This window comes from Macaca fascicularis, chromosome 11 (genome assembly GCF_037993035.2).
Source record: "Macaca fascicularis isolate 582-1 chromosome 11, T2T-MFA8v1.1".
In the NCBI taxonomy this organism is placed as follows: domain Eukaryota; kingdom Metazoa; phylum Chordata; class Mammalia; order Primates; family Cercopithecidae; genus Macaca; species Macaca fascicularis.
Window position 1 is genome coordinate 76,877,728 of NC_088385.1, and position 26,851 is coordinate 76,904,578.

Here is a 26,851-nt window from a genome sequence, read left to right on the forward strand (position 1 = left end):
AGCCTGACTTATAAAATGTACAGCGAGAATGGATTAGCCTTTGGGGCTTTTGGGGTCTAAATTTATATATTTATGCATGACCTCCACCAGTCTAGCTTGGAAAAGGGCGAGGTTCTCAGATGGCTCCTGGGTGACCATTTATAATTTAGAAAATTTAACAGGTTGTAGCACAGCCTTTTTCATTCCTTCCAATAAGCAAGTTATCATGTAATCTCATCTGGCCCTGCCTCTGTTTGGGCCGACATCAGCAGCCTGATACTGCCAATTGGTTTCTGTGTCAGGGACAGCTTTTTCCCAGCTTTATTGTCATTAGGATTGTGAGCATGAGCTGCATGTGCCCAAGCTCAAGCTGAAGACCATATGTGTGATATTTCTTCATGGGAACAATAAGTAGTTAATACCACCAATATGTCTTGCCAGGTTAAATCAAAGGCAATAATTAAAGCCCAAAATTCTCGAATGAACTTAGAGGGATTCTGGCTAAATGAATCCAGCGTGGATTGAATTTGTGAAAGATCAGACACTGGAAAAGGGACAGGAACTCGAATTGTTCCCAAATCTCCATTTGCCACCTCATGGAGAGGTAAAATATTTTGGGGATTTTCTGAGGACTCTTTACACTGGTGGAATAAGTCACTCCTGTGCAAGTATGTGAGGAGGATAAATGTATTTGGATATGGAAGGGGTTGACTGGGGGATGGAGCAGATGGAGAGGGTGTAGGTGAAGTGGGAGCAGGCTGAAGATGTGATAGGCAAAAGGAAGGATCATCTAAGACATCAGAATCAGAGAGAGAGGAAATTCCTTGGAATCATATGTGACTATTTTTATGTAATTTGGGGTTTTGGGATAAAGCTAAAAAGACCTGAACATATGAGACCTCTGAACACAAAAGAAAATTATACACTTCTTTTGGGAGTTTGTGAGTTAAAATGGGACCAATTTTTAAGAATGCAACCCAAAGGTGAGAAGGAATGAAATGAAGAATGAATTGAACCCGTGTTGGGTTTTGATAAGGGACTACAAGATCGCTGAGGCATGCCTGAGAGATTGGGACCTTCCTTTTCCCTTTGACTCACTCTATTCAGGGGTATCCCACCACAGACAGAGGGCGTTCCCTTGCCTGGATGACCAGACCAGGCATGCCCTTGCTTGAGTGGTCAGCTCAAACTTAATGTGATGGAGAACTCACCTGTAACTTGGGATCTGGTGCCTATGACAGAGTTGAATCCAAAAGTGGGTCTGCAACCAGTGGAGTGCATCCGCACAGAGGTGAGATCACTGCTGCCCGTTTCCAAGGCACAGTTTACGGAGTGTTAAGTGAAAGTGGACTTGCTACCCTAACAGGCAATAGCAAATTTGTTCTTTTGTCTTCGCCTTCAGGTAACATGAGGAAGTGCCCTCGGCCAGAAACCCTCAATTGCCAAAGAGTACTCAAACTAGTTCACTGGCAGTCTGAAAATAGAAAAGAACCCTAAGGACAACGAAGGACAGGTATCCCTTCTCTAGGGCTTCAGAATCCCACGAAGAGTATCCTTGGCCAGGGACCGTCAATTCCCAAAAGAAAAGAACCAGACCATCGAGGGAAGCAGGGAGGAAAAAGCAGGGAAAAAAGAATGGAGAAATCCCAGTAAAGTCCACATAGTAGGTCACCAAGATGTTGGATGATGTGTCAGAGCCCTGGCACTGGGAAGTGGTTGACTCACAGGTTGGTAAAAAGAATTTACCAACAACAGTATAGACTTGAAAAAGGAAAGTTCATTAGAAAGAAAGAACGCTCCAAAAGGGTGCAGCGGGGTGCCTCAGCAAGAGGACTAAGCACACCGTGGTGGATTTTCCTGAGGGGTATTTATGACCTTAAGGAGGGAACTTAGGATTGTAAAATGAGTTTTGGCATGGCATTCCAGAGATGTATAGAAATTTTAGTTACTCATAAAAGTTGAAAGAGGCCTGGAATTAGATGCAGCCAGGTGGTCTTTGTTCCTTTCTGAATTGCTCAGACAAGAAGTTTTTGTCTCCAGGACCTCTTCAATGGTCACCAGGTGATTTTCACTCTCCTCAGTCCCCACACAAATCTCATCTCGAATCGTAATCCCCACTGTATCAAGGGAGGGACTTGGTGGGAGGTGACTGGATCATGGGGGTGGTTCCCCCATGTAGTACTCGTGATGGTGAGGGAGTTTTCATGAGATCTGATGGTTTTAAAAGTGGCAGTTTCCCCTGCGCACTCTGTCTCTCCTGCTGCCTTGTGAAGAAAGTGTTTGCTTCCCTTCTACTTTCTGCCATGATTTTAGTTTCCAGAGGCCTCCCTTCCTCTTTTATCTATAAATTGTTTATAAATTATAAGTTTATAATTTATAAATTATAGTACCTTAATATAATTTTTATATAATTTGTATATTATAAATTATATTAAATTTATATAAAGCTAACATATTTTCTGTGGATACATATATACATATATATTTATATATAATATATTTATATATTATATAATACAGCATTTATGTATAATATATAATATGCATATAATTTATATAATTTTAATTTATCAATTATAAATTATAGTATCTTAATAGCAGTGTGAAAACAGATTAATACAATAGCCATATGTAGAACAAAAAATCTGGATCCATATTTCTCAGCATATACAAAAATTAAAAGTTCTTGTCCTTGACTTGGAAAACTCTGGATATAAATCTGACCTCTGTCACCTTACTATCTATATGATCTTGAGTAAGTTACTTGACCTCTGTGAATCAGGATACCTATGTCATAGGGCTAGTGTGCGAATTAAATAATGTAATACACGCAAGGGACTGAGAATAGTAAGCACTCAGTAACTACAAACAAAAATAGTAGTAAGAAGGGAAAGGTAAATAGAAGTTTGCTAAGAATGGAGGGAGGAAAGTTTGAATGCAAACGTCCTAAGGCAAAAGTGCATGGTATCTTCAGGGAACAACAAGGAAAACAGAAGACCTGAGCAGAGATTTAATGGGGAAGAATAGTGGAGAGGAAGTTGGTAGGCTGATACAAAGGATATCACACTAAAGTTTTTGATTTTTTTTTTTTTTTGAGATGAAGTCTTGCTCTGTCACCCAAGCTGGAGTGCAGTAGCATGATCTCAGCTCACTGCAACCTCTGCCTCCCGGTTCAAGCAATTCTCCTGTCTCAGCCTCCTGAGTAGCTGGGCCTATAGGCGCATGTCACCACACCCGGCTAATTTTTGTATTTTTAGTAGAGACAGGGTTTCACCATATTGGTCAGGCTGATCTCGAACTCCTGACCTCAGGTGTTCACCCACCTCGGCCTCCCAAAGTGCTGGGATTACAGGTGTAAGCCACTGCGCCTGGCCAAGGTTTAGATTTTATTCTATAGTTTATGAGCAGTCTGAAAAATTATGAATGCAATGGAATACTCTAATGGTAATATGGAAAATTTATTTTGTTTTATTTTCTCAGGGAAATAGTGATATTTTCCTTCACATGTTTACTTTAAAAGATTTGCTGCTTCTCTAAGAGTGATTTTTATCATTCCTTGGAAGCTAACATATTTTCTGTGGATACATCTGTTTGTTAATAGAGGCAATGAAAAAATTGGATTTGAGAGTTTTACATGAAACCTTAAAAAATATTTATTCCTTGTATAGAATTATATCTGTTTTCATGTGCAGCCAAGGTCATATGGTATGGATTCAGTGGCAATTGTGAGCTCTTATATTTATAGCACAAGTAATAGGATAACAAGGACAGAAGTAAGAAGTAATAGCCTAAATGGACAACCTATAAAGATTACATTTTTGGATACAGCTTTACCTTGACCATATTTCTGTTCCATAATGGGTTAAATCCAAATTTACAAAATAACTATGGTATAACAGAATGGAGTGACTGGTGACACAGTCAGTCTAACTGCATGCTCTACAATCAGTCATGAAAATAACGAGTATGGACACATAGGCCGTGCTTTGATTCTCTGGGCTGCCAACTAACACAGCCATGGCATATGGGCAATTGTGGCATTCAAGTCTATATAATTTAATTGTCTTGATTACATATAATAGAAAACAGAATATAATAATGCTAAATAACAATACCCTAAACTAATCAGGGCACATCTCTGAAAATCACTTCACTGCTATACAAACTGTTCCCTATCTTAAAAATTACAAGATATCCCAAATTATCGTGCAGTATTCATCATCAAACTGCTATTTGATAATTGTTATTACATCAAAGACCAGAGACAAAGATCAAAGAATAAGAACTACAGCTGTCTCAGCCTACACATTGAAGCCCATCCCAATTCTCACTAACCTTCCATGTTGCCTTTACACCACAGTGATAAATGTCTCAGGCATCTAGATATGGATTTTAACTCTGAAGGAAAGCAAAAGTTTTCTTGTGGACCCCATTTATTTTGTAATAAAGGTTGTGTTATTTGTAGGTCTTAGTAGTCCTAATATCTATAAAGTTCTATAGGAAATAAAAGGTTAAAAAGAGACTTTAAAGAGACCTTGATCCCAACCCTTTCTGGCAATCATTCACTCTGGGTTCTGCCATCACAAAGGAACCTATCTAAGAGTCCAGCCAGTCTGATCAAATAGGTCTCCTTTGAAGATTTGATACATCTGCACATGCAATTCCTTCCTTACCACAATCCTCACTCTTCAGCATAGATATTTACTTGGCAAAGTCCCTGTTATTGATCAAGAGCCAGTTCAAGTGTCTCCTCTATTTTCTAAGAGACAATTTAAAACCCTCATAGGAGACCTCTACTTTTGCACTTATCAGACCATGTCATAATAATTTGCTTAAAATATTTTTCTCATTTATCAGGCTATAAACATTTATTTTTATAATCTCAACTCCCATTAAAATGTCTGGTGCAAGGTGGGTGCTTAATAAATATTTTTCTGTTTATTTATGCTATGTCTTCTTTCAAAAAGAATTGAGTATGGAATACAAAGATGCATTTAGTGGAATGAGATTTAAAAAAAAAAAAAAAGCAAAGAAAAAATGTTTAACAGATTGACTAAAGATCTAAAAAAAGTAATTTCTGTTCAGGAATTTAGGAGTGGTATGTTTTTCCCAATTTTAGAATCAATAGGGGAGAAAATAAGAATTAAAAAAAAAAAAAAAAAACCTTCCTTAAAACTTTAAGCCTGCACACTTTATGTGAAATATAAAAAGGTCATTTAAACTTTAAATCACTGGAAGAAATAAAGTTAATTTATTTTGATTATTGTAAATGTTTGCTCTGTGCTGAAGTCACCAGTCTCCATTTTTACCATTCACATCTAAGCTTCAACATTTTAATTAAATAGTTAAGCAGTTGAATCGTATGTCTAATAACATCAAAAACTATCTTCTACACCCATTAACAAACTCACTGGTCAATACAAAGGCAGCCCTGCTCAGAATAGGAAGGTAGGCAGTTTGTCGTGGTGTTCACCTCCCTTCCACATTAGGGACTCTTCCAGGGCATAGGTTAAACACAAATAATTTTCTAAGAGACAACTTAAAACAATAGAACAACCATTAAAAGCAAATAACGAAGAAGGAAATGAAGAAAAAAAAAACATAACATACCTATATTAGAAAAACCAGTCTGAGAGAGGCTACCACAATTGAAAACAGAACAAAACACTAAGCTTCCTAGCAATAAAAGAAAAAACATAGGCAGAGTGGGGCGAGTGAATCATATAAGATAATTAAAGAAAGTACAAGATCATCAAAATAAACACTTTCAGAGTTCTGAAAATTATTTACCTTTTCATAATATTGATGGTATTTTCCATAGAAGTGATAAAACCTTCAGACGTGCTCTTCCTTTGGCAATTTCTTATATCAGTTTAGTTCCTCATTTCAGTTTCACACACCCTCTGTACTCTCTCAACAATCCATATCTTTTTATACACCATTTCCTCTGAGTTTAATGCTCTTCCTTGTTCATCTTTGCCTGGATTGCTCCTTACTGATCCTAAGGTGTCAGTCGCTGCAGGAAACCTTTTGTCATTCGTCTCCCTCCCTGGTTCCTGGTTGTTCACAGGGGTGTTAAGGCCTCTCTCTCTCTCTCTCTCTCTCACACACACACACACACACACACACACACACACACACACACACAGGCATAATCTAAGTATCCCTTATTATGCTGTCATAGCATCTTGGGCATACATCTATCCTAACATTTGCAGATGCTATGTAAAAAAGTAGTTTATGGGCCGGTCGTGGTGGCTGATACCTGTATTTCAGCACTTTGGGAGGCTGAGGCAGGGGTATCACTTGAGGTCAGGAGTTTGAGATCAGCCTGGCCAACATGGTGAAACACCGTGTCTACTAAAAATACAAAAATTAGCCAGGCGTGATGGCATGTGCCTGTAATTCCAGCTACAGGGGAGGCTGAGGCAGGAGAATTGCTTGAACCTGGGAGGAGGAGGTTGCAGTGAGCCAAGGTTGTGCTCTGCACTCCAGCCTGGGTGACGGAGTGAGATTCTGTCTCAAAAAAAAAGAAAGAGAGAAAAGAAGTAGTTTATGAATGAACAGGGGAAAGTTGACTATTGTTTGTGGCATTTAGTCCCTGTCATGCTCTTCCTAGTAGCCCTTAGTTTCTTTATCTTTACAATGAAGGATTGGGCTTGGGGTCTTTAAAGATCCCTTCCAGTTTAATTATTATATGATGATGATGTTTATTGTTTTGTTTAAAGAATTTAAGATGACTGAAGTAGCAGTAAGGAAACTGCAGAAATAATAACAGGAAGACAAAAGCAGTCACAAAAAAAACATCAACCATGACCTAAGTCATCTATGGCCAGAAGAGTCAAACAAACAAACAAACAAAAAACCATTGACCTATTAGGAAGATTTTGTCATATTCCAGGATTAAGTGAAATCATTATACAAAGTGCCTAGCACAGAGCTTGCTAGTTTCTTATTCCCTGCATGGTAGGATTGACTAAAAGATAAAGAAGTGGCCTAGGGATCATATAAAAGGCATAAAAAAACCCCCTACTAAGCAGGAACAAAGATATTAGGAAAAGTAAAGATTAAAAACACAAAAATTATTATTATTAATATTTGTACAGCACTCTTCAATCTAAGTACTTTAATATAAATTAATGCCCTTTTGTTTTAATCATGAACTATAGGTATCTTTTCATTATTATTTCCTTTAATTGTAATATTTTCTAAAGCATATTCTATTGACTTGTCAAAAGATAAACCAATAGATCATAGTTTTTACTAATAATTTCTATTAATATTATAGCATTGGGAATTAATGAATATGCTATGCTAGGCAACTTTCAGCATGAAGGTTAGTAATAGGAAGTCAAAGGAAACAGCAAGATGTTACTCGTTTCTACTTTGCTGAAAACATAAAAATAGTTCAACTCTTTTGGAGCTTTAATTTAACCTAATTGTTATCTAATTGTATAGTAGCAAAGTTTCTCATTTAGCTACTATCTTCTTTTACTAAAATGAGCATTCAGATGAAAAAGCTTACACTATCTTTTCAGCTTGGATTTTTTGCTTTGTCTTATATTTAATATTTATATTAAATAAATATTTGCAGCAGGCATAAATTTTTTAAGTACATGAAAATAGCACAAATAACTTAAATCCCATTATCAAGTCTATTCCAGTTGATGAAAGCAGATGGCAAAAACGGGAAATTTGAGGTCTTAAAATATAGTTTTAAACAGTTAAGATATTGCCAGTTGGGTTGTACAAATAGAAAAATATTTGTTTAGGTTTAAATTGTTCTTTCTTCCATTGAGATTTTATTTAGTGATATCATAATTGTTAATCCATTTCACATTTCTAGTCTTGAAACTTAATCTTCTAGAAATTTTATTAAAGTACATGTACATTAGATTGGAAGAAATAGCAAATTGACTGTAGTTTTAAAAGCAATTTACTAGCAGAAAATACTCAGCAGAGAAAACATCTAAATCTAGCAAAGACACTGTGTTAATTCATTTTGTGTTGCTATAAAATAATACATGAGACTGGGCAACATATACAGAAAAAATATTTATTTGGCTCACAGTTCTACAGGCTGTACACCAAGTGTGGCACCAGCATCTGCTTCTTGTGAGGGACTCAGGAAGCTTACAATCATGGCAGAAGGTGAAGGGGAAGCAGGCATGTCACACACTCAGAGAGCGAGCAAGAGAGAGGGGGAAGTGACATACTCTTTTTAAACAACCAGATATCAAGTGAACTCAGAGTGAGAACTCACTCATTACCTCAAGGAGGGCACCAAGCCATTTATGATGAATCTGCCTGCATGACCCAAACACCTCCCACCAGGCTCCACCTTCAACTAAATCACGTTTCAATGTGAGATTTGGAGGAGACACACAAAACCATATCAGAGATATTAAACAGAGCACAAATATGATAACCTTTAATGTTGTGCATTATAATCTGATTTAAAATGTGAAAGTATAGGGCAATAAGCTTTTAAAAATATGTAGCCAGAATTTCACATAATTTTTTTAACCTCCTCATTCCCTAAATCATAGCAGTTATCTTATCCAAAGATAAAATCATTCTGTAGAATGCAAACATGCCTTCTTCCTCTCTTCATGTTTTTAGCCCAGAACATAGAAAAAAATTAAATTCTATCCAAGGTGAAGACAGGGGCATTGTGTATCTTGAGAAGAAACACTTGAGTACCTCTGGGCTCACAGTGGCCACCGGGATGAGGAGTTACTCATCTGATCAGTCAGAATCTGACTTTTATGGAGCTACTTTTGCTAGAATATGGTAAAGTCACATTAAAGGTCAATGTTCATGCATAGCATGTCCTCTTGGCCTCTATTTTACTTCCTGGATTTGTATTATCAGTATAATAAGAAAGCCAAAGCTTGGTCCTTTTACCCACATGTGGAAGGAGGTTGTCTCTTTCTTCTCTGTTCTCTTTTCAATGTAGTAGTACAATATATTTTAAAATCTTGCTTGTATCCAAAATTTAAATTTTGAATCTTTATTTTCTAAATTAAGGCAGCTATTTATGAACAAGATAACATTTTAAAAATCATCAGTGTTAAAATATGCTGAAACATTTTGCTTTATCATTTATACAGAGCAAATCTCTGTATAATAATTGAGCATTATACAGCAACAGCTGTACTAAGAGAGAAATTCATAACAGTGTGAAAGGAAAATGAATCTTGGGACGCCCCAAAACACTAAGCCAAAGCAAAAGTCAAGCTGGGACCTGCTTAGGGTAAACCTATCTCCCATTCTATTCCTAAAAAAGATAGCTACTAAGATTAGAAAGCTACATACCTCCCTCACAAGAAATGTCCTTGTGGACGAAGAACAGACAAAATTCAAAGTCATTCCTCTGCTCACTGAGATAAATGCATATCTATTGCCTTCTTTGGAAAGGCTAATCACAAACTGAAAAGAATGCAACCATTTGTCTCTTATCTACCTATGATCTGGAAGCTCCCTTCTCTCCTTCCCACTTCAAGTTGTCCCACCTTTCAAGATGGAGCCAATGTATATCTTACATATATTGATTGATGTCTCATGTCTTCCTATAATGTATAAAACCAAGCTGTGCCTTGATCATCTTGGGCACATTTCAGGGCCTCCTGAGGTTGTGTCATGGGCAAGTGTCTTTAGCTTTGGCAAAATAAACTTCCTAAATTGACTGAGACCTGTCTCAGATATTTGGGGTTCACATTTGGTAACCACGAAGGGATTCTGAGTGGAAGTGCCCCTTACCTTTGATAAATTCCCTATGGGTGCTTGGTACCAGCTTGAGCTATTTTTATGACTCCAACCAACAGGACAATTTGCTGAGGTCTGGGAGCATCCCCTCCAGAGAATCCCTGATCTCCCCAAATTTGGTTGAGGTCTAACTTAATTTTGCTTTACAACTCCTTTCTTTTGGAATTGTGCTTGCTTCCAACAAGTAAGGCAAGTTTTCCTGTTTCCATGATGATGGAAGGCAGGTAATTCCGTTCCGGAGATTGAGCTCGCTTCCAACAGGGAAGGTGAGTCTGAGTTTCTTCATGCTTTTAGGATGGTAGAGAGTAGTCTTCAGCCTGAGAGCAATCCCTACGTAAGTAGTTGAATTGGGGATTGTCCTGGCTAAAGTTAAGATTAACAACCATCTGGTCTTAATTTCTCCTTACCACCAGAGTGCTCATAATCATATTGTGGGAGATCCATTTTGTTGTTTGTTCCTGTCTTACTCCTGTCAAATTTGACCAACTCTACCTGACTTGGTCAAATCTGAATGATAATTCCAAATTACGGGTAACAAGGAAGGCCTCTCTGAATTCACTAAAATTCCTTGCAGGTGCAAATGAGGAAAAAGAAAACAAAACCATCCAACCAACCAAACAAACAAAAAATACATGTGCTTTGTTTCTGTGTTTGTTTCAGGTCTAAGAAAATTTTTCTTTCATTTACTTTTCTTCCACCCTGTACCTCCTTCCCCTTCACCATCTTCAGTACTGAGAAAAATTTAGAGAGAAGGCTTCTATTGACTCAAACCCTTTAAAGAACTCAGAACAAAGATGCCACTCACCCCTTTTGGGGTATTCTGTTTTCTTTGTGGAGTTTTAAGACTCATGGGTAGATTCTTCTTAGGTCTAAAACTCTGCTTTCCCGTATTGCATTACCTGACCTCTTTAGTTTTGGGGGTACCAGAGATTATCTTGTACTGTGATAGGATTTAGCCTTGGTGTGTGAAAAGGTATGAAGTTAGAGGAGGCTGAGGAAATTTACAGGAAATGGTCTTGGCTGTTTTTTGTTTTCTTTTCCTCTCCTAGGAAGTCATTGTTTAGGGATCCAACTTCTAGTTCAGGGACGCATTCTTAAGGGGCTTCTCCATTGCTTTTTCTCCCAAAATTAATCTCGACTTGGCTTGTCTGTGTACATTTGCTAATGAACTGAACTGTTGTTTTCATAGGTAAATAAGAGACTGAATTTCCTCAACTCTGAAGAAAAGGGGCATTCTGTCCCTCCCAGCCGAAATACACCCCTGGATGACCTGGGGGCCTCATGGGAATGTCTGGGGAGTTGACCCCTTGCGATGTGCAGTGGCCCTACAGGAACTCCAAACAAAATTAGTTTTTAAAAGGCTTATCTAGGAAGCTCATATGGGAGCTGGTCATTCAGCACTTTGAGCCCTCCTGGAGGTACTTAGACCTCCAGAGAGAGAAACGGTGACAAGTAAGAGGGCAGCAACAACTCAGTAACACAGGGTGGAGTCCTGCCTGCAACCAACACACACTCTGACCCTCTCTACAAAAACCCTAGACCACAGCTCAGTTCTTTCTTTTAAGAAAAAACAAAAAGCAAAACAAAAATAGAAAAGCGGGAAACAAATAACAGTGAGAAGCAAACAAGGAGAGTGACCCACATTTTTGGCACTCCATTGGTTTTATAGCATCTCTACTTGCTAAAGTTTGTGTAAAATGGAAATATTATGGTCTTTGTGAACATCTGCATCAAGGAAAAAGAGCCCTAAGGTTGACTTGCAAACTATAGTGTTCCTAAGTTATCTTTTTTCCTATTTTCTTTTCTGCCTGCTTTAAAGCTGCTGTTACTTTTCTACTATGATAAAATCCACAGTTTGCATCCAGACATTTCTTTTTGTTACTGTTTTTGTAAACCAATGAGTTTGTATTAATATATCATGGCTAGAGTTATGAAGTAAAAGCTATATGATCTTATATGATCTTTGGTTGTATGAGTATATAAGTGTGTATGTGTGTGTTTATGTTTATGTACAAGTGTTTTGGCCACAAGGTAGTAAATTGACTTAAAGAGTAGTCATATATTAAATAAAATTAAATAATAAACCCAAAAGCTTCACAAGTTCACACGCCTTAAGTAAAATCTTTAATAAGCTAGCTACAAAATTGCTGGTAAAGTAATATTAGAAATGTCTTAAGAATTGCCAGCATACATTTTGTTTGCATTTATTGATCAAGCAATTTCATACTTATCCCTGCCAAATACTATAAGGTGTCAACATTTGGCATAAGGATTACAAAATTATAACCCCAACCCCAAACGGAATGAGTTTTGTTTGTGTAATTTTTGATAAAGACATTAATATTGGTTTAGTGAAAATAACTAAATCTTAAATTATTTAGTAAGTAACTGATATGATTTGGCTTTGTGTCTCCACCAAAATTCATCTCAAATTGTAACCCCCACATATCAAGGGAGGGACCTGGTGGGAGATGGATTATGGGGGTAATTTCCCCCATGCTATACTCATGACAGTGCAGAAGTGCTCATGAGATCCGATGGTTTAAAAGTGGCAGTTTCCCCTGTGCTCTCTCTCTCTCACCTCCTACCCTGTAAGACAGGCCTTGCTTCCCCTTCACCTCCCACCATGATTGTGAGTTTCCTGAGGCCTCCCCAGCCATGTGGAATTGTGAGTCAATTAAACCTCTTTTGTTTATAAATTACCTCTCAGGTAGTAGCTTTATAACAGTGTCAGAACACACTAATACAATAACCATATATTTAATTTTAAGGTCCTTACTTAGGTAAACACTTGAAATTCACAGGCTATAAAATGGTTAACAGGGAAATAACTGTAACTGCCCAATGGGTTCACCTTGCCTGCTGCCTAGACAGAGCCAATTTATCAATACAGAGGAATTGCAATAGAGAAAGAGTAATTCACACTGAGCCAGCTGTGTGTGAGAGGCCAGAGTTTTATTTTTTTATTTTTATTTATTTTTTGAGATGGAGTCTTTTTCTGTCACCCAGGCTGGAGTGCAGTGGTGCAATCTCAGTTCACTGCAACCTCCACCTTCCGGGTTCAATGATTCTCCTGCCTCACCCTCCCAAGTAGCTGGGATTACAGGCATGCACCACCTGTCAAATTTTGGCTAATTTTTGTATTTTTAGTAGATACAGGGTTTCACCATGTTGGTCAGGTTGGTTTCAAACTCCTGACCTCATGACCCACCCCCCTTGGCCTCCCAAAGTGCTAGGATTATAGGCATGAGTCACTGTGCCCAGCCCAGAGTTTTATTATTACTCAAATCAATCTCCCTGAGAATTCAGGGATCAGAGTTTTTAAGGACAATTTGGTGGATTGGGGGCCAGTGAGTAAGGAGTTCTGATTGGTTGGGTCAGAGATGAAATCATAGAGAGTAGAAGCTGTCCTCTTACAATGAGTCAGTTCCTGGGTGGGGAACACAAGACCAGATGAGCCAATTTATTGATCTGGGTGGTGCCAGCTGATCCATTGAGTAGAATGTCTGCAAAATATCTCAAGCACTGATCTTACATTTTACAATAGTGATATTATCCCCAGGAGCAATTTGGGGAGATTTAGAATCTTGCAGCCTTCAGCCACATGACTCCTAAACCACAGTTTCTAATCTGGTGGCTTTAGATAGTTCCCAGGCAGGAAGGGGGTTTGTTTTGGGAAAGGACTGTTATCATCTTTGTTTCAAAGCTAAACTATAAACTAGTTCCTCCCAAAGTTAGTTCAGCCTATGCCTAGGAAAGAACAAGAACAACTTGGAGGTTAGAAGCAAGATGGAGTTGGTTAGGTCAGATATCTTCACTGTTTCAGTTATAATTTTACAATAGTGGTTTCATAACTTTAAATGAGAACTCTCACAGTTTTTGTAAATAATCTAGGTAAATTATTAAAATAAAACAACTAGGTAAATGTAATGGGATAACTACTTGTAGACAAATGTCATAATTTATAATCTAAAGTTAAACTAAATAATGAATAGTTCGTTAATTGGGTATTTTCCAATAAAAAATATCATAAGAAAATATTCTGTCTAAAAACATGTGTTCTTATAAAAAGGTAAAAATGTTTGCCTTTCAAAGCTTATTTAAAGGTTATGTATAAAACAAGGTAAAAGGAACCAGGAAATATGAGAGATATAAAGGAAGTTACAGAAATAAAGAGGTATTTTTGGTAAGAAAGCTTAAAGAAAAATAATTTTACATGAGAAATGATCTTGTGTGGTAAATTTTGTCCTATAATAGAATGACTGGTTGTTTAAGAAAGAAGGATGTTCAGGACAAACCAGAAAGTCTAAGCATGTCATGAATGGTCTGTGTAAGTCATAATGAGAGGATTATGGGGAAAAAAAACTTTATATGATCAAACTGTCTCTAATTAAACAGAAATTATAATGGTCCTTCTAGAGGTCGGGTTTGATTTTAAAAACTTAAACACCAAGGAACTGCTTCGAACTATGCAAACTTCTTAAGGTATTGCTTTATGCTTGATAAATTACAAGTCATTATAATTTTTTATGCAAAGTTCAACTTTTATTGTGTCTCGTTGTTTTCAGCTTTCTCTCCCCTTTTAAAAGGCCTGAAATGATAACTCTATCCATCAACTCATTTTCAGATCCTGTGAGTTGTTTTTTTTTTCCCCTTTGGGTTCTAATTGTTGTGGCCTGACACTAAAAAACAACAAACGAGTTATATCTTAAAGGTATAAAGGAAATGTTTCCTTCCAACATAATATTCCCTATAAGGAATAGCAGGTAAACTGCAGGAGGTCTTTTCTTTTGCCTTTGGGTAACTGGCCTAATAAATAGATCTTAGCTTTATTGAAATAATTCCTATGTTGTTATTACTAAGTTTGGTTTGCTTAGTAAAACTGAGATTAAAATTTTTTAAATTAAGATTATTACATCCACGTAACTTTCTGTATGTGCTTTTAAAGTCCTTGTGCCATTAAGTTACAGGGCTTTGACTCCTGGGTCTAAAAAGGACACCAAGTCCTGCTAAATCTTAACACTGATCACAGTTAAAGCCTCATATTCAGACCCAGTAGAAGATGCCAATCAAAATAAACTGTGTTCATGAAACACAGGGCCAAAAATTAAAGCCATTCAACTCTTCAGGGCCCAGGGACTATCACAGAAGAGGTGGGTGCATGAGATTGTAGGGGCCAATTTTGAGAGATGAAATAAGTTCATTCATTCTCTATGAATTAACCATTAATATCAAAGGCACACTGATGCAAAACTAGCATATGGGCCCCTCTATCAGATTAACAAGGTTTTCTTGAAGAATTAACCCACTCCTTAATAGAGGTTATAAAGGCTTATGGAAATTATATCTTATCATCGATGACCAAAATGCTACAGATTGTTTATAAATTTTTGAAAAACAAATGTAATTGTCCTCATGCTATTTTTATTAGGGCTTATTGTTTGTAAAATTAACTATTCTCTCTCAAAGAATAAATGTTTTTGCCTTTTTTTGGAAATCTTTGAATTATCACTTTGGTTAAATAAATGACTTATTTTTAAATGACCTGTGATCCTATTTTGTGATATCAAGCGTTTTCAACCTTTGATATTTGGCAAACTTTTCAGAATCAAATTATAAAGTATGTATTTTTCTGACATAATTAATCCTTTAAGATACTAGTTTCCCTAAAGTTCAAAAATGACATATTTGGCTTATTTGATATAAAAATCTTACTGGAAGCATTGTCAAATACGAAATGGTGTTTGGCTTTCTTTGGGTTTTATTTGTATAAATACGTTATTGGTATGTGTTCCAAAATTATGAGGAACACCTATAATTCTGATACAACTTAGTATATATTATCAGTAATAATTATAATTGTTATGCTAAATTATTATGTGGTACAGAGGTAACAAATTTCCTTGTCAATTGTGTCTTTGACTGTGGCTGCCCTAAGACTTTTTGTCATCCATGGACATTTGTTGTCTGGTTCTGGTCCTCTTTAGAAGGCAGTTTTATAATCAGCTATAAAACTCTTAACAGGTGTTCTTGGATGCAGGGTTCTGATAACTTTGGAGATTGTGACATTAGAAGGAAAACTTTCAGGATTCTCACGGAGAGCTTGAATATTCATGAATATCAGGCAGAACAGGAGTTAACGGCATGTACTGAACTAAGAGAAGACTGAAGTAATCTTTTTTTTTACTTTTTTGCTTACAACATTGCTGATCAACCAGCATAGCACATGTTTACCTATGTAGCAAACCCGCACATCCTGCACATGTATTCCAGAACTTAAAGTAAAATAAAATAAAATAACAAAAAAACCCACAAAAAATGTTGCTAATCATTTGTTTTGTTTTTCAGAGTGAAGAAAACTATTTTGAGCTATTTACAGCTTGTAGCAATTGAAGAAAGTATACTCCTGTGAACAAAATTTAGAGCATATTTCTTTCTGTCTACCTGATGTCTCCAGGATTTGGAACTATTTGTGAGTATTCTTAATTTACAGGAATATAGTTATTTGCATAAGTACAATAAGAATGTGTTGCAACTGGACACTGTTAGAGAAACTGGTTATTTTACCAAGACTTTGACTGGAATGGTGTGCTTTCCTTAAGGAATCAAACTTGACTTATAGATCCAATAAAAGCCTGTTGGGAAAACTGGCCTCATACCTTGTCTACTCAGTCCCTGTACAGGGTTTCTCTTCTGTGGTAAGCAAAGAATATCACTTTCTGAGAGGCCCAGGAGTCTCAAGTTAGCCTGGGACCTCAAGAGGAAAGGAATTTACCCAATTCAATAGGTATTTGATGGTACAGAGCCATGACTGGTATCAGTTTTTAAAAAGACTTTCTGAGATTCCTTCTATGGAACAAAGTTCTCTCAAAGCCAATTTAAAAGCCAATGTGAAAAATAATTATTCTTGCTGCACTTTATACAAATAATCAGGCCAAGTATAATAAAGCAAATCAGTCCCACCATGATTTGTCTTTAGTAAAACTGGGGGACAAGAGAGAGAGAAATTATGGATCACAAACTATAGTACATCTGTTGTTAGATTCTAGTCTTGCCTAATGTTTTTAAATTTTTATTAGCTTAGACTGAATTCTAATTTTTCCGGGCTACAAGTCTCCAAAATAATCTTTTCAATTTTTTTCTTCTTTCTTTTTCTTTTTCCCCCTTTTTTCCTGATTTAAAAATCACTAAAAGCTAAGCTATGCTTTCTTAAAGCCCTGCAAATTGAAGCTAGATAACTTAAACTTCAGAAGAATATAATAGTAGCCTATTTACACACATAAGCCACTTTCATACCTGCCTACTGATGTACGGGCTTCAGAGTAATATGGCCTATATAGATTTTCCAGGATTGTTCTTTTTTTATTTGTTGTGTTTTTCTCCCTTCCTTACCTTAATTTCTCTTTGTAGGATGTGAAACTTCACAACCTGTTAAAAATGAATTTTCCTAACAACATGGGACCTACCCATCTAGAAATAAACTGTTTTAACCATGAGAGATCAGATAAAATCTGAGACCAGAGACTCATTTTCTTCTAAAACTCTTTCTCTGAAAGATTTTAAAAAGAAAAGATGGAAGTGTGACAGGAAAATAAATCTTGGGATCCCCCAAATCACTAAGTCAAAGAGAAAAGTCAAGCTGGGAACTGCTTAGGGCAAACCTGCCTCCCATTCTATTCCTAAAAAAGATAGCTATTAAGATTAAAAAGCTACATACCTCCCTCACAAGGAATTTTCTTGTGCACAAAGGACAGACAAAATTCAAAGTCATCCCTCTGCTGAGATAAATGCATATCTGATTCCCTCCTTTGAAAAGGCCAGTCAGAAACTCAAAAGAATGCAACCATTTGTCTCTTACCTACCTATAACCTGGAAGCCTCCTCCCCACTTTGAGTTGTCTCACCTTTCCAGACAGAACCAATGTACATCTTACATATATTGATTGATGTCTCATATCTCCCTAAAGTGTATAAAACCAGGCTGTGCCCCAACTACCTTGGGCACATGTCATCAGGGCCTGCTGAGGCTGTGTCAAGGGTGTGCATCCTTAACTTTGGCAAATAAACTTCCTGAATTGACTGAGACCTGTCTCAGATATTTGGGGTCCACAGCAGTAAATGCATACATTGAAGAAATAGGGAGATTTCAAGTGAACAACCCAATAAGGCACCTCAAGGAATTAGAAAAGCAAGAACAAACCAAACACAACATTGGTAGAAGGAAAGAAATAATAACGATTAGAGCAGAAATAAATGAAATTGAGACAAAAATACAAAAGATCAATGAAATAAAAAGTTGGGCTTTTTTGAGAAAATAAAATTGACAAACTTTTAACCAGACTAAGAAAAAAGGAGAGAAAACCCAAATAAATATTAGAGATGAAAAAGGGAACATTATAACTGGTACCACAGAAATAAAAAGTATCATCAGAGACTGCTATGAACAACTATACACCAACACATTGGAAAACCTAGAAGAACTAGATAAATTCACAGACACATGCAACCTAACAAGATAAAATTATGAAGAAATAGAAAACCTAAACAGATCAATAACAAGTAATGAGATTGAAGCAATAATAAAAAACATCTCCCATCAAAGAAAAGCCTGATGGATTCACTGCTGAATTCCACAAATATTTAAAGAACTAATACCAATTCTGCTCAAACTATTCTGAAAAGTGGAAGAAGACAGAATACTTTTAAATTCATCCAATGAGGGCAACAATACCCTGATAACAAAACCAGACAAAGAAACAACAACAAAAGAAAACTACAGGCCAATATTGCTGATTAACATATATGTAAAAATCTTCAACACAATACTTGCAAACCAAATTCAAAAATATCTTCAAAAGATTATTCATCGTGATCAAGTGGAATTTATCCTAGGGATGCAATAAATGCAAATCAATAAATATGATACATCATATCAACAGAATGAAGGATAAAAGCCATAAAACAAATTTGTCATAGAAAGAACATACCTCAACACAACAAAGGCCATATATTACAAATCCACAGTGAATATTATGTTAAAAAAAATCAGAAGCCTTTCCACTAAAATCTGGAATCAGACAAGGGTGCCGATATGCACCACTTCTATTCAATATCATACTAGAAGTCCTAACCAGAGCAATTAGGCAAGAGAAAGAAATAAAAGGTATCCAAATTGGAGAGGAAGAAGCCAACTTATCCTTGTTTGCAGACAATATGATTTTATATTTTAAAAAACCTAAATACTCCACCAAAGAACACTTAGAGCTGATTAACAAATTCCATAACGTTGCAGGATACAAAATTAACATACAAAAATCAGTAGCATTTATAAACACTAACAGTGATCAATCTGAAAAAGAAATCAAGAAAGTAATCTCATTTACAATAGGTACCAAAAAAATTACTAGTAATAAATTTAACCAAAGAAATGAAAGACTTCTACAAGGAAAACCATAAAACACTGATGAAAGAAACTGAAAAGACACCAAAAAATAGAAAGATATCCCATGCTCATAGATTGGAAGAATTAATATTATTAAAATGTTTATACTACCCAAAGAAATCTACAGATTCAATGCAATCCCTATCAAAATGCCAAAAACATTCTACACAGAAATAAAATACAAAATCCTAAAATTTGTATGGAACCTCAAAAGATGCCGAATAGGTAAAGCAATCCTGACCAAAAAGAATACAGCTGGAGGAATCATACTACCTGATTTCAAATTATACTACAATGCTATAGTAACCAGTACAGCATGGTATTGGCATGAAAACAAACACATAGACCAATGAAACAGAACAGATAACCCAGAAATAAATTCAAGCACTTGACACCCAACTCATTTTTGACAAAGGAACCAAGAACATACATCTGGAAAAGGACAATTTCTTTAATAAGTTGTGCTAGGAAAACTGGATATTCATATGCAGAAGGGTGTAATTAGATTCTCATCTTTCACCATATACAAAAATCAACTCAAAATGGATTAAAGGCTTAAATGTAAGACTTGAAATGATAGAACTACTAAAAGAAAACATTGGAGAAACACTATAGTACATTGGTCTGAGGAAAGAGTTTTGGATAAGATCAAAAGCACAAGCAACAAAAACAAAAATAGACAAATGAGATTACATCAAGCTAAAAATCTTCTGGACAGCAAAGGAAACAATACACAAAGTGAAGAGACAACCCATACAATGGGAGAAAATATTTGTAAGCTATCCATCCAACAAGAGATTAATAACCAGAATATACAAGGAACTTGACCAACTTAATAGTAAAAGAAAAAAAAAAAACAAACCATGATCTTGTTTTTTTGATGGCCGTGTAGTATTCCATGGTGTATATGTACCACATTTTCTTTATCTAGCCTATCTTTGATTCCATGTCTTTGCTATTGTGAATAGTACTGCAATGAACATATGCATGCATGTGTCTTTATGATATAATTATTTACATTCCACCAAGTATATACCCAGTAAAGGGATTGCTGGGTTGAATGGCAGTTCTGTTTTTAGCTCTTTGAGGAATTGCTGCACTGCTTTCCACGATGTTTGAACTAATTTAGACTCCCACCAACAGTGTATAAACATTCTTTTTTCTCTGCAACCTTGCCAGCATCTGTTGTTTACATGGATGGAGCTTGAGGCCATTATCCTTAGCAAACTAATGCAGGAACAGAAAACCAAATACTGCATGTTCTCAATTATAAGTGGGAGCTAAATGATGAGAACACATGAATCCAAAGAGGGGAACAACAGACATTGGGGCCTATCAGATGGTGGACGGTGGGAGGAGAAGGAAGAATAACTAATGAGTACTAGGCTTAATATCTGAGCAACAAAATAATCATTGCAACAAACCCCTGTGACACAGGTTTACCTATATAACAAACTGGCACTTGTACCCCTGAACTTAAAATAAAAGTCATTATAGGAAAAAAGGAAAAAGAAAATCCAACTTAAAAATGAGCAAAAGACCTAAGTAGACATTTCTTAAAAGGAGACATACAAACGGCCAATAGGTGTGTGAAACAATGTTCAACATCACCAGTCATCAGGGAAATGCAAATCAAAACCATAATGAGATATCATCTTACCCCAGTTAGAATGGCTACTATCCAAGACAAAAAATAACAAATGCTGGCAAGGATAAAGAAAGGAAAATCCTTATACAGCATTGGTGGGAATGTAGTGTACATAGTACAGCCACTATAAAGAAAAGTATGAAGGTTATGAAAAAGGCTAAAAATAGAACTACCATATGATCCAGCAATCCCACTGTTGAGTACATATTCAAAAGAAGGAAATTAATGTATCAAAGAGAGATTTGCACTCCCATGTTTACTGCAGTATTATTCACAATAGCCAAGATGCGGAATCAACCTAAGTGTCCATCAGTGGGTGAACGGATAAAGAAAATGTGGTATATATACACAATGGAATATTATTCAGCTATAAAAATCAATGAAATCATGTTATTTGCAGCAATATGGGTGGAATTAGAAGTCATTATGTTAAATATAATCAGTCAGCCACAGAAAGACAAATATTGCATGTTCTCATGCCTTTGTGGGAGCTAAAAGCCTTTGGGAGGCTGAGGCAGGAGAATTGCTTGAACCCGGGAGGCTGAAGTTGCAGTGAGCTGAAATCGTGCCACTGCACTTGAGCCTGGGTGACAGAGTGATTCTCCATCTCAAAAAATAAAATTAAAAATAAATTATAATAGTACAGTAGCAAAATTATAGTTAATAATTTATTGTACATTTCAAAATAGCTAGAATAAAAGAATTATAATGTTTTAACACAAAGAAAAAAATAAGTGTTTTAGGTGATTGATATCCCAATACTCTGATTTGATCATTACACATTGCATACAGGTATCAAAATATCATATTTTTGGGGATAATAAACATTTTTATTATATATCAACATAAAATAAATTTTAAAATAAAAGCATTATTTATTATATTAGAAGACACATTATTCACTATTCCTTTAAGTTTACTAAGCTGTTGGAAAAAGTAGATTTATAATTTTTTCCAGAAATTTAATGTTATTTCTTGTGCCATAAAAATTGCTATGTGATACTAAATTCCGGAAAACAGTAAAATCTCACTTCAGTTGTAAACAAATATTTATTGCATTTTGAAAAATAAAAAGTAGTTAGCTAAAAATAATGCTATTATTATCATAAGTTCTCATTTTGATAACTACAAAAAATAGAAAGGTGACTTATATTTTTTAGTTTGTGCCACTTTCTCATTATGAGTTCCTTGAAATCAGAAATTATATATTTCTCATTTTTATCTCTAGTGCCAATCACATATTGTTTTCTGGATAGATGGAATGGGTGGATGGGGTGGGTGGATGAATAAGATAGAAGGAATGGATGGATAGGTTGGTGGAATAAATGAACAGATAGATAAAACAGATGTGAGGTTGTATGGAATAAATAGGATGGATGGATGGAATAAGTGGATGAAATTGATAAATGAATGGATGGAATGAATGAATAACAGAAGAATTCAGAAGCTCCAGGGTTAGGTGAGTTATGGTACATGGATGTTGCAATGTAAGTGTCCATTAATTCACACAGTTACTACTCATCTCTAGATGCCAAATATGTAATGCATACTAAGGCTTACAGTGATGGAGGGGACACAGGTAGATAAATAAAAATAACAATAAGATGTAATCAGTATTAGGATGGGGTACGCATCAGGTCTTATAGGAGCATAGAACACTAGAGAGAGCTTTTAAAAAGACATAGTAATTAATCTGAATCTTGGTGAAGATGATTTTGAACAGTATGGCCTAACACAATGCATGAGGAAGGCACATATGCACTATATTAGCTGATTGGGAATAGTCGACTAGGTGGACAAAAGTGGAAAGGGAATTCCAGGAAGATGAAGCAGTATGCGCCAAGGTACAGAGATATAAAACTCCATAGGATGGCCAAGAAACTACAAGTAATTTGGTATGCCTGAATTTATAGCAAAAGGACCCACTGAGTTATTTATTTTGATGCTATAGTTTCATTCATCTCCTAGGGTTTAATACAATGTATTTCTAATTCCTGTCAGACAGCTAGATTTATTACTTATCTTTTATTCCTCACCTCTAATTTTACAAAAATAAACCAAACCTTAAAGAAGATGAATAATTTTCATATACTCACATGTCTAATAATTGAATTGGGACTCAAATCCAGGCCTGTCTGATTTCAAAACTCTTGATGACAACGCTAATATTACTACTTAAATTCAGAAGCTCAGATAATTTCGTAAAAAGATTTACTTGAAAGGGATGGGGGTAACAAGAACTTGGTTTGGACTAGGGCAAGGACTTTAAAAAGTTGGATTATTAGGAATAATTTATACTTGAATTTGGAAAAAAATATTACATTATAAACAGATTACTAATATAAAATCAATACCAAAGAATTCTATACAAGCTTTTCTACTTCTTTTTTATGTCAGCAGAACTAATAATGAAGAAGAGGCTCAGTTACAGTGGAAAGAAATATGTTGATATTTGGAAATAAATGTTTCTTATTTTTAAAATGTTTATCATTTTTAAGTAAACAGTGCTATGGTTAAAATTCTGTACTTCTATCAATGTAGGTTTTTGTTTTTATTGTTACCAGTATTTCCTTGACATCCATTAGAATTTACCAAGTTTTAAAAAAATTCTAGCCATACTTAAGCCAGAATGTGAAAGGCAAAAAAACGTATTTCAGTGGACCAGTATACAATGGAGGTAGAGGAAATTAGATTGATTACTTACCCTTCCCAAAAGGGAAGTAAGCTATAGTTAAAAGAGTCAGAAAAATAAACTATAGTCTTATCTTTAATCTCCAAGAATATGGGATGGAAAAGGCAGCAGCAAGATTGTGTCTCCTTCTGCTAATAAAAGAGGTTTGAAAGGGAGAGAATGTAAAGGGGTAAAAATCTGCCTACAAATAACCAGTTACTAGATACATTGTCTACCGCAGATATAAATAGCTTTCTTACACGTTACCAATAACATGTTCCATAATTTTAAAAAAAACTTTGGTCTATAGGTCTTTCTCTAGGGAGTGGCTCTAATTCTAGCCCTGTCCTGATGGGACTCCAGAGGAGGTAGTTATAGACGGTTACGTCGTGCATTTCACAGGATAGTTTTTTATCCTGGTTGACAGTCTAATGCCTAAGTGTCTAAACTGACCAGGTGTCCCTCTCACAGGAAATTTGTTTAGACTGTGGCCCTTATGTGACCAGAGTCCATTTTTCCTACCTAGATAGCCATTCTCTAGGAGGGCCTTAACCTTTAGAAGAGCCTTCTGCCCTGTCTAGGACAGAAGCTAGATTCAGATGTGTTGGTCAGGTAAGACACAAAGGAGGCAGTGCAACAAAACACATAAATAACAGAAACAGTTTTATTACTTACAGATCCATAAGAGAAGAGGGCAGCATGCTTCACAAAGCCTGTTGGAAAGGGGGAATCATCCAGGACACGTATACTCAACCAGAAGTTAAAGAACAAGAGAAAGAGAGAGACGAGCTATGGGACAAGCCTTTATTGGGGCCCAGGACATTATGCAAGAAAGTTTCCCAAGGGGAATTCTAATGGGTTGATTTAAAGCAAGAAAGCATGAGTTCTGTGGGGGCACTCTGTGACTGAGAGGTGGTCACCGTGGTATATCTGTGCAGTCCGTGCAAACTGTAGGGGTCAGCGAGGCAGGTCAAGTAGGTTGTATCTGCATGTTTCACAGGGAGGTGGTCACCAGGAGGCAGTTGTACAAGACAGATATCTGGATTGACCACACAGAGAAAGTAGGAGGAGGTGAGAAACTGAAAACTGGGTCAAGGGTAAGTAAGCCCTGCTTCTGCTGTGAGAAAATCCAACCTATATTCAAATGGATGCTTAGGAATTATAGAAATTCACTACACATGTTTTTATAATACTACAAAGACTATTCACAGTAGCAATAAGAACTATAAAATATTGAGGAGTAAATGAAACAGGAAATGTACAAAATCTATTTTTAAAAGCAGAACTTAAACACATAAAACATCCAACTAAATGAAGACATGATGTTCCTCGATAGGAAGACACAATATTGTAAAGCAAAGCAATTCTGATTCAAATCTCCTCAGTATTTTAAAAAAATAAATCTTAATTAGCTTATTCCAAAAATTACAGAAAAGATTTATAAACATTAAGTTTTAAAAAGAATAATAATAGAATAATAGGGAAGATAATTTATTCTACTAGAAATCAAAACATACTATGAAATCAAAACAAACTAGAATAAAACAGTAAGGTATTAATTAGCCTAGGACTAAACAAATACACTAAGGAAAAGAATAGAGTTTAGGGGGACAATTCTGAAGTACATTTCTACAATCCTACAAGATTCCTTAGAGGTTCCTCAGCAAAATTGAGCCTCAGTTGTCTACAATAGCAATCCATTTGTTTTGTTACCACACACTTTACTGGCCTTTTTCATTTTCCCATCTCACTTTCTTCACTCCTCTTGTGCTTCCGAGGATCACCTCCCAATCAGCATACCTATACTTAAGTCATTTTCTTAGACTCTTCTTTGGTAAGAACCCAAACTAAGATAAGAAATACTTATGTTTTTGTTCTACATGCTCCCAAATAATATTAATTTTTTGTAATGACAACATATGTATGTAGGACTTATGTCATCCAAAAAATTTAATTAAGAAGTATTAGGCTTAACAAATTAAACCTTTAATTTTAGAGTATTGTTTTGGGATTTTATGTTTTGTTTCACTAAGGGAGGACCTCATAAATAGTAATCAATGTCTACATACTCTTCCATATATCTCAAAATTTAGATTGAGAGTCCTACAAACACTTCCAGCTCATTTTGCTCTTAGCCCTTCACATTTAGAGGATAATAATGTGAAATCACAGAAGAACATTCCCAAAATGAAAATGTTAAAGATTCATAATTCTATAAAAACATGCCATTTATAAATCTGCTATCCCTCAAGAAAAAGCACTTAATGAGATTTATCTGTCCAACATCTAAAAATGTTTGAAGGTTCATGTTGTGTACTATAATACCATAACTAAAGGATATTTGGAAACATTATCTCTGAAGAACACATAAATGTTAATCATCAGGAATATGGGGAAGTGTGCAGAGCTGGATATGCAGTCCAGTGAATAACAGAATAATCTCAACAATTGAGTTCAGAAAATGCCATTTTATTTCTACTCTAAACTGAGACCTGTTTTTTAAACAGGAAGCAGGAAGTTGAGTGCCTAGGCTAAAAGGCAACACAAGCTTAGAATAGAAAGAGGGTGATCTAAAAGGGATATGACGCCATGAAGAAAAACTGGAGTTAAAAATAAAATGCTCAAGATATTGCATGGGCAACAAAGAAAGCCCTTGGAGAAACTAGTATCATTCATATTCAAGTGTCATTGCTTGGATAAACCACACAAAGCCCAGTGGGCCAGCAAATGGGTAACTTTACCATAGCTGATGATGATAGGGTAGTAGAAAAGGGACACTGATTAAATGATGTACAACGTAACAATAGGATGGTGGGATTGTGAGTATGACATAGGAAGACCTTTAAGTAAATACTCATCAGAAACTTACTTCTATTCATCAAACTCCATAGGAGCAAAAAGGGAGGGTACCTAAAACGAGATATAGCAGGCATTCTTTTTAACTAAAGAAGGAAAATTCAACCTGGATCTGTTTAGCAGCAAAAAAAGAATAAGTGTAGCCAGTAGCAAAATAAATAGATCAATAAATAAATGTAGTCAGATAATGAAAAATTTAAAGATCATGGTAGCCAATGTCTTCCTATCCTTCCAAATCTTAACAGGGAGGAGGCACTAATTAAAACCTGAGCTACATAGTATGCTAAAAGTACATATGATTCCTTCATTAATGTGGGTTCTGCTACTCTCAATTATATCTTCATAACATTCCAAAGCAAAATTTCCCTTTTGACTACTAATGGCAGGTATTTGAAATACCAGTAATCAATAGATAAACAGTAGTCAAGATTTTGGTACTCAAAATGCCAGATACCCATACTTGGTGAGTAGCACAGAATGTAGAAGTT

General features: G+C 35.8%; 1 protein-coding gene and 1 long non-coding RNA gene across 2 annotated transcripts in view; both read right to left on the reverse strand.

Annotated features, from left to right (window-relative positions):
* The window catches only part of LOC135966271 (uncharacterized), a 43,626-nt gene extending 37,608 nt beyond the window's left edge, over positions 1–6,018 (reverse strand). The window contains exon 1 of the long non-coding RNA XR_010579498.1: positions 5,770–6,018. This is a non-coding gene — a long non-coding RNA (uncharacterized lncRNA). The remainder of the gene's footprint in view (positions 1–5,769) is intronic.
* Positions 6,019–24,157: 18,139 nt separating this feature from the next.
* The window catches only part of LOC141408102 (uncharacterized), a 79,052-nt gene continuing 76,358 nt past the window's right edge, over positions 24,158–26,851 (reverse strand). The window contains exon 6 of the mRNA XM_074007700.1: positions 24,158–24,546. Within this exon, the coding sequence (XP_073863801.1) occupies positions 24,359–24,546 (188 nt within the window). The 3' untranslated portion in view covers positions 24,158–24,358. The remainder of the gene's footprint in view (positions 24,547–26,851) is intronic.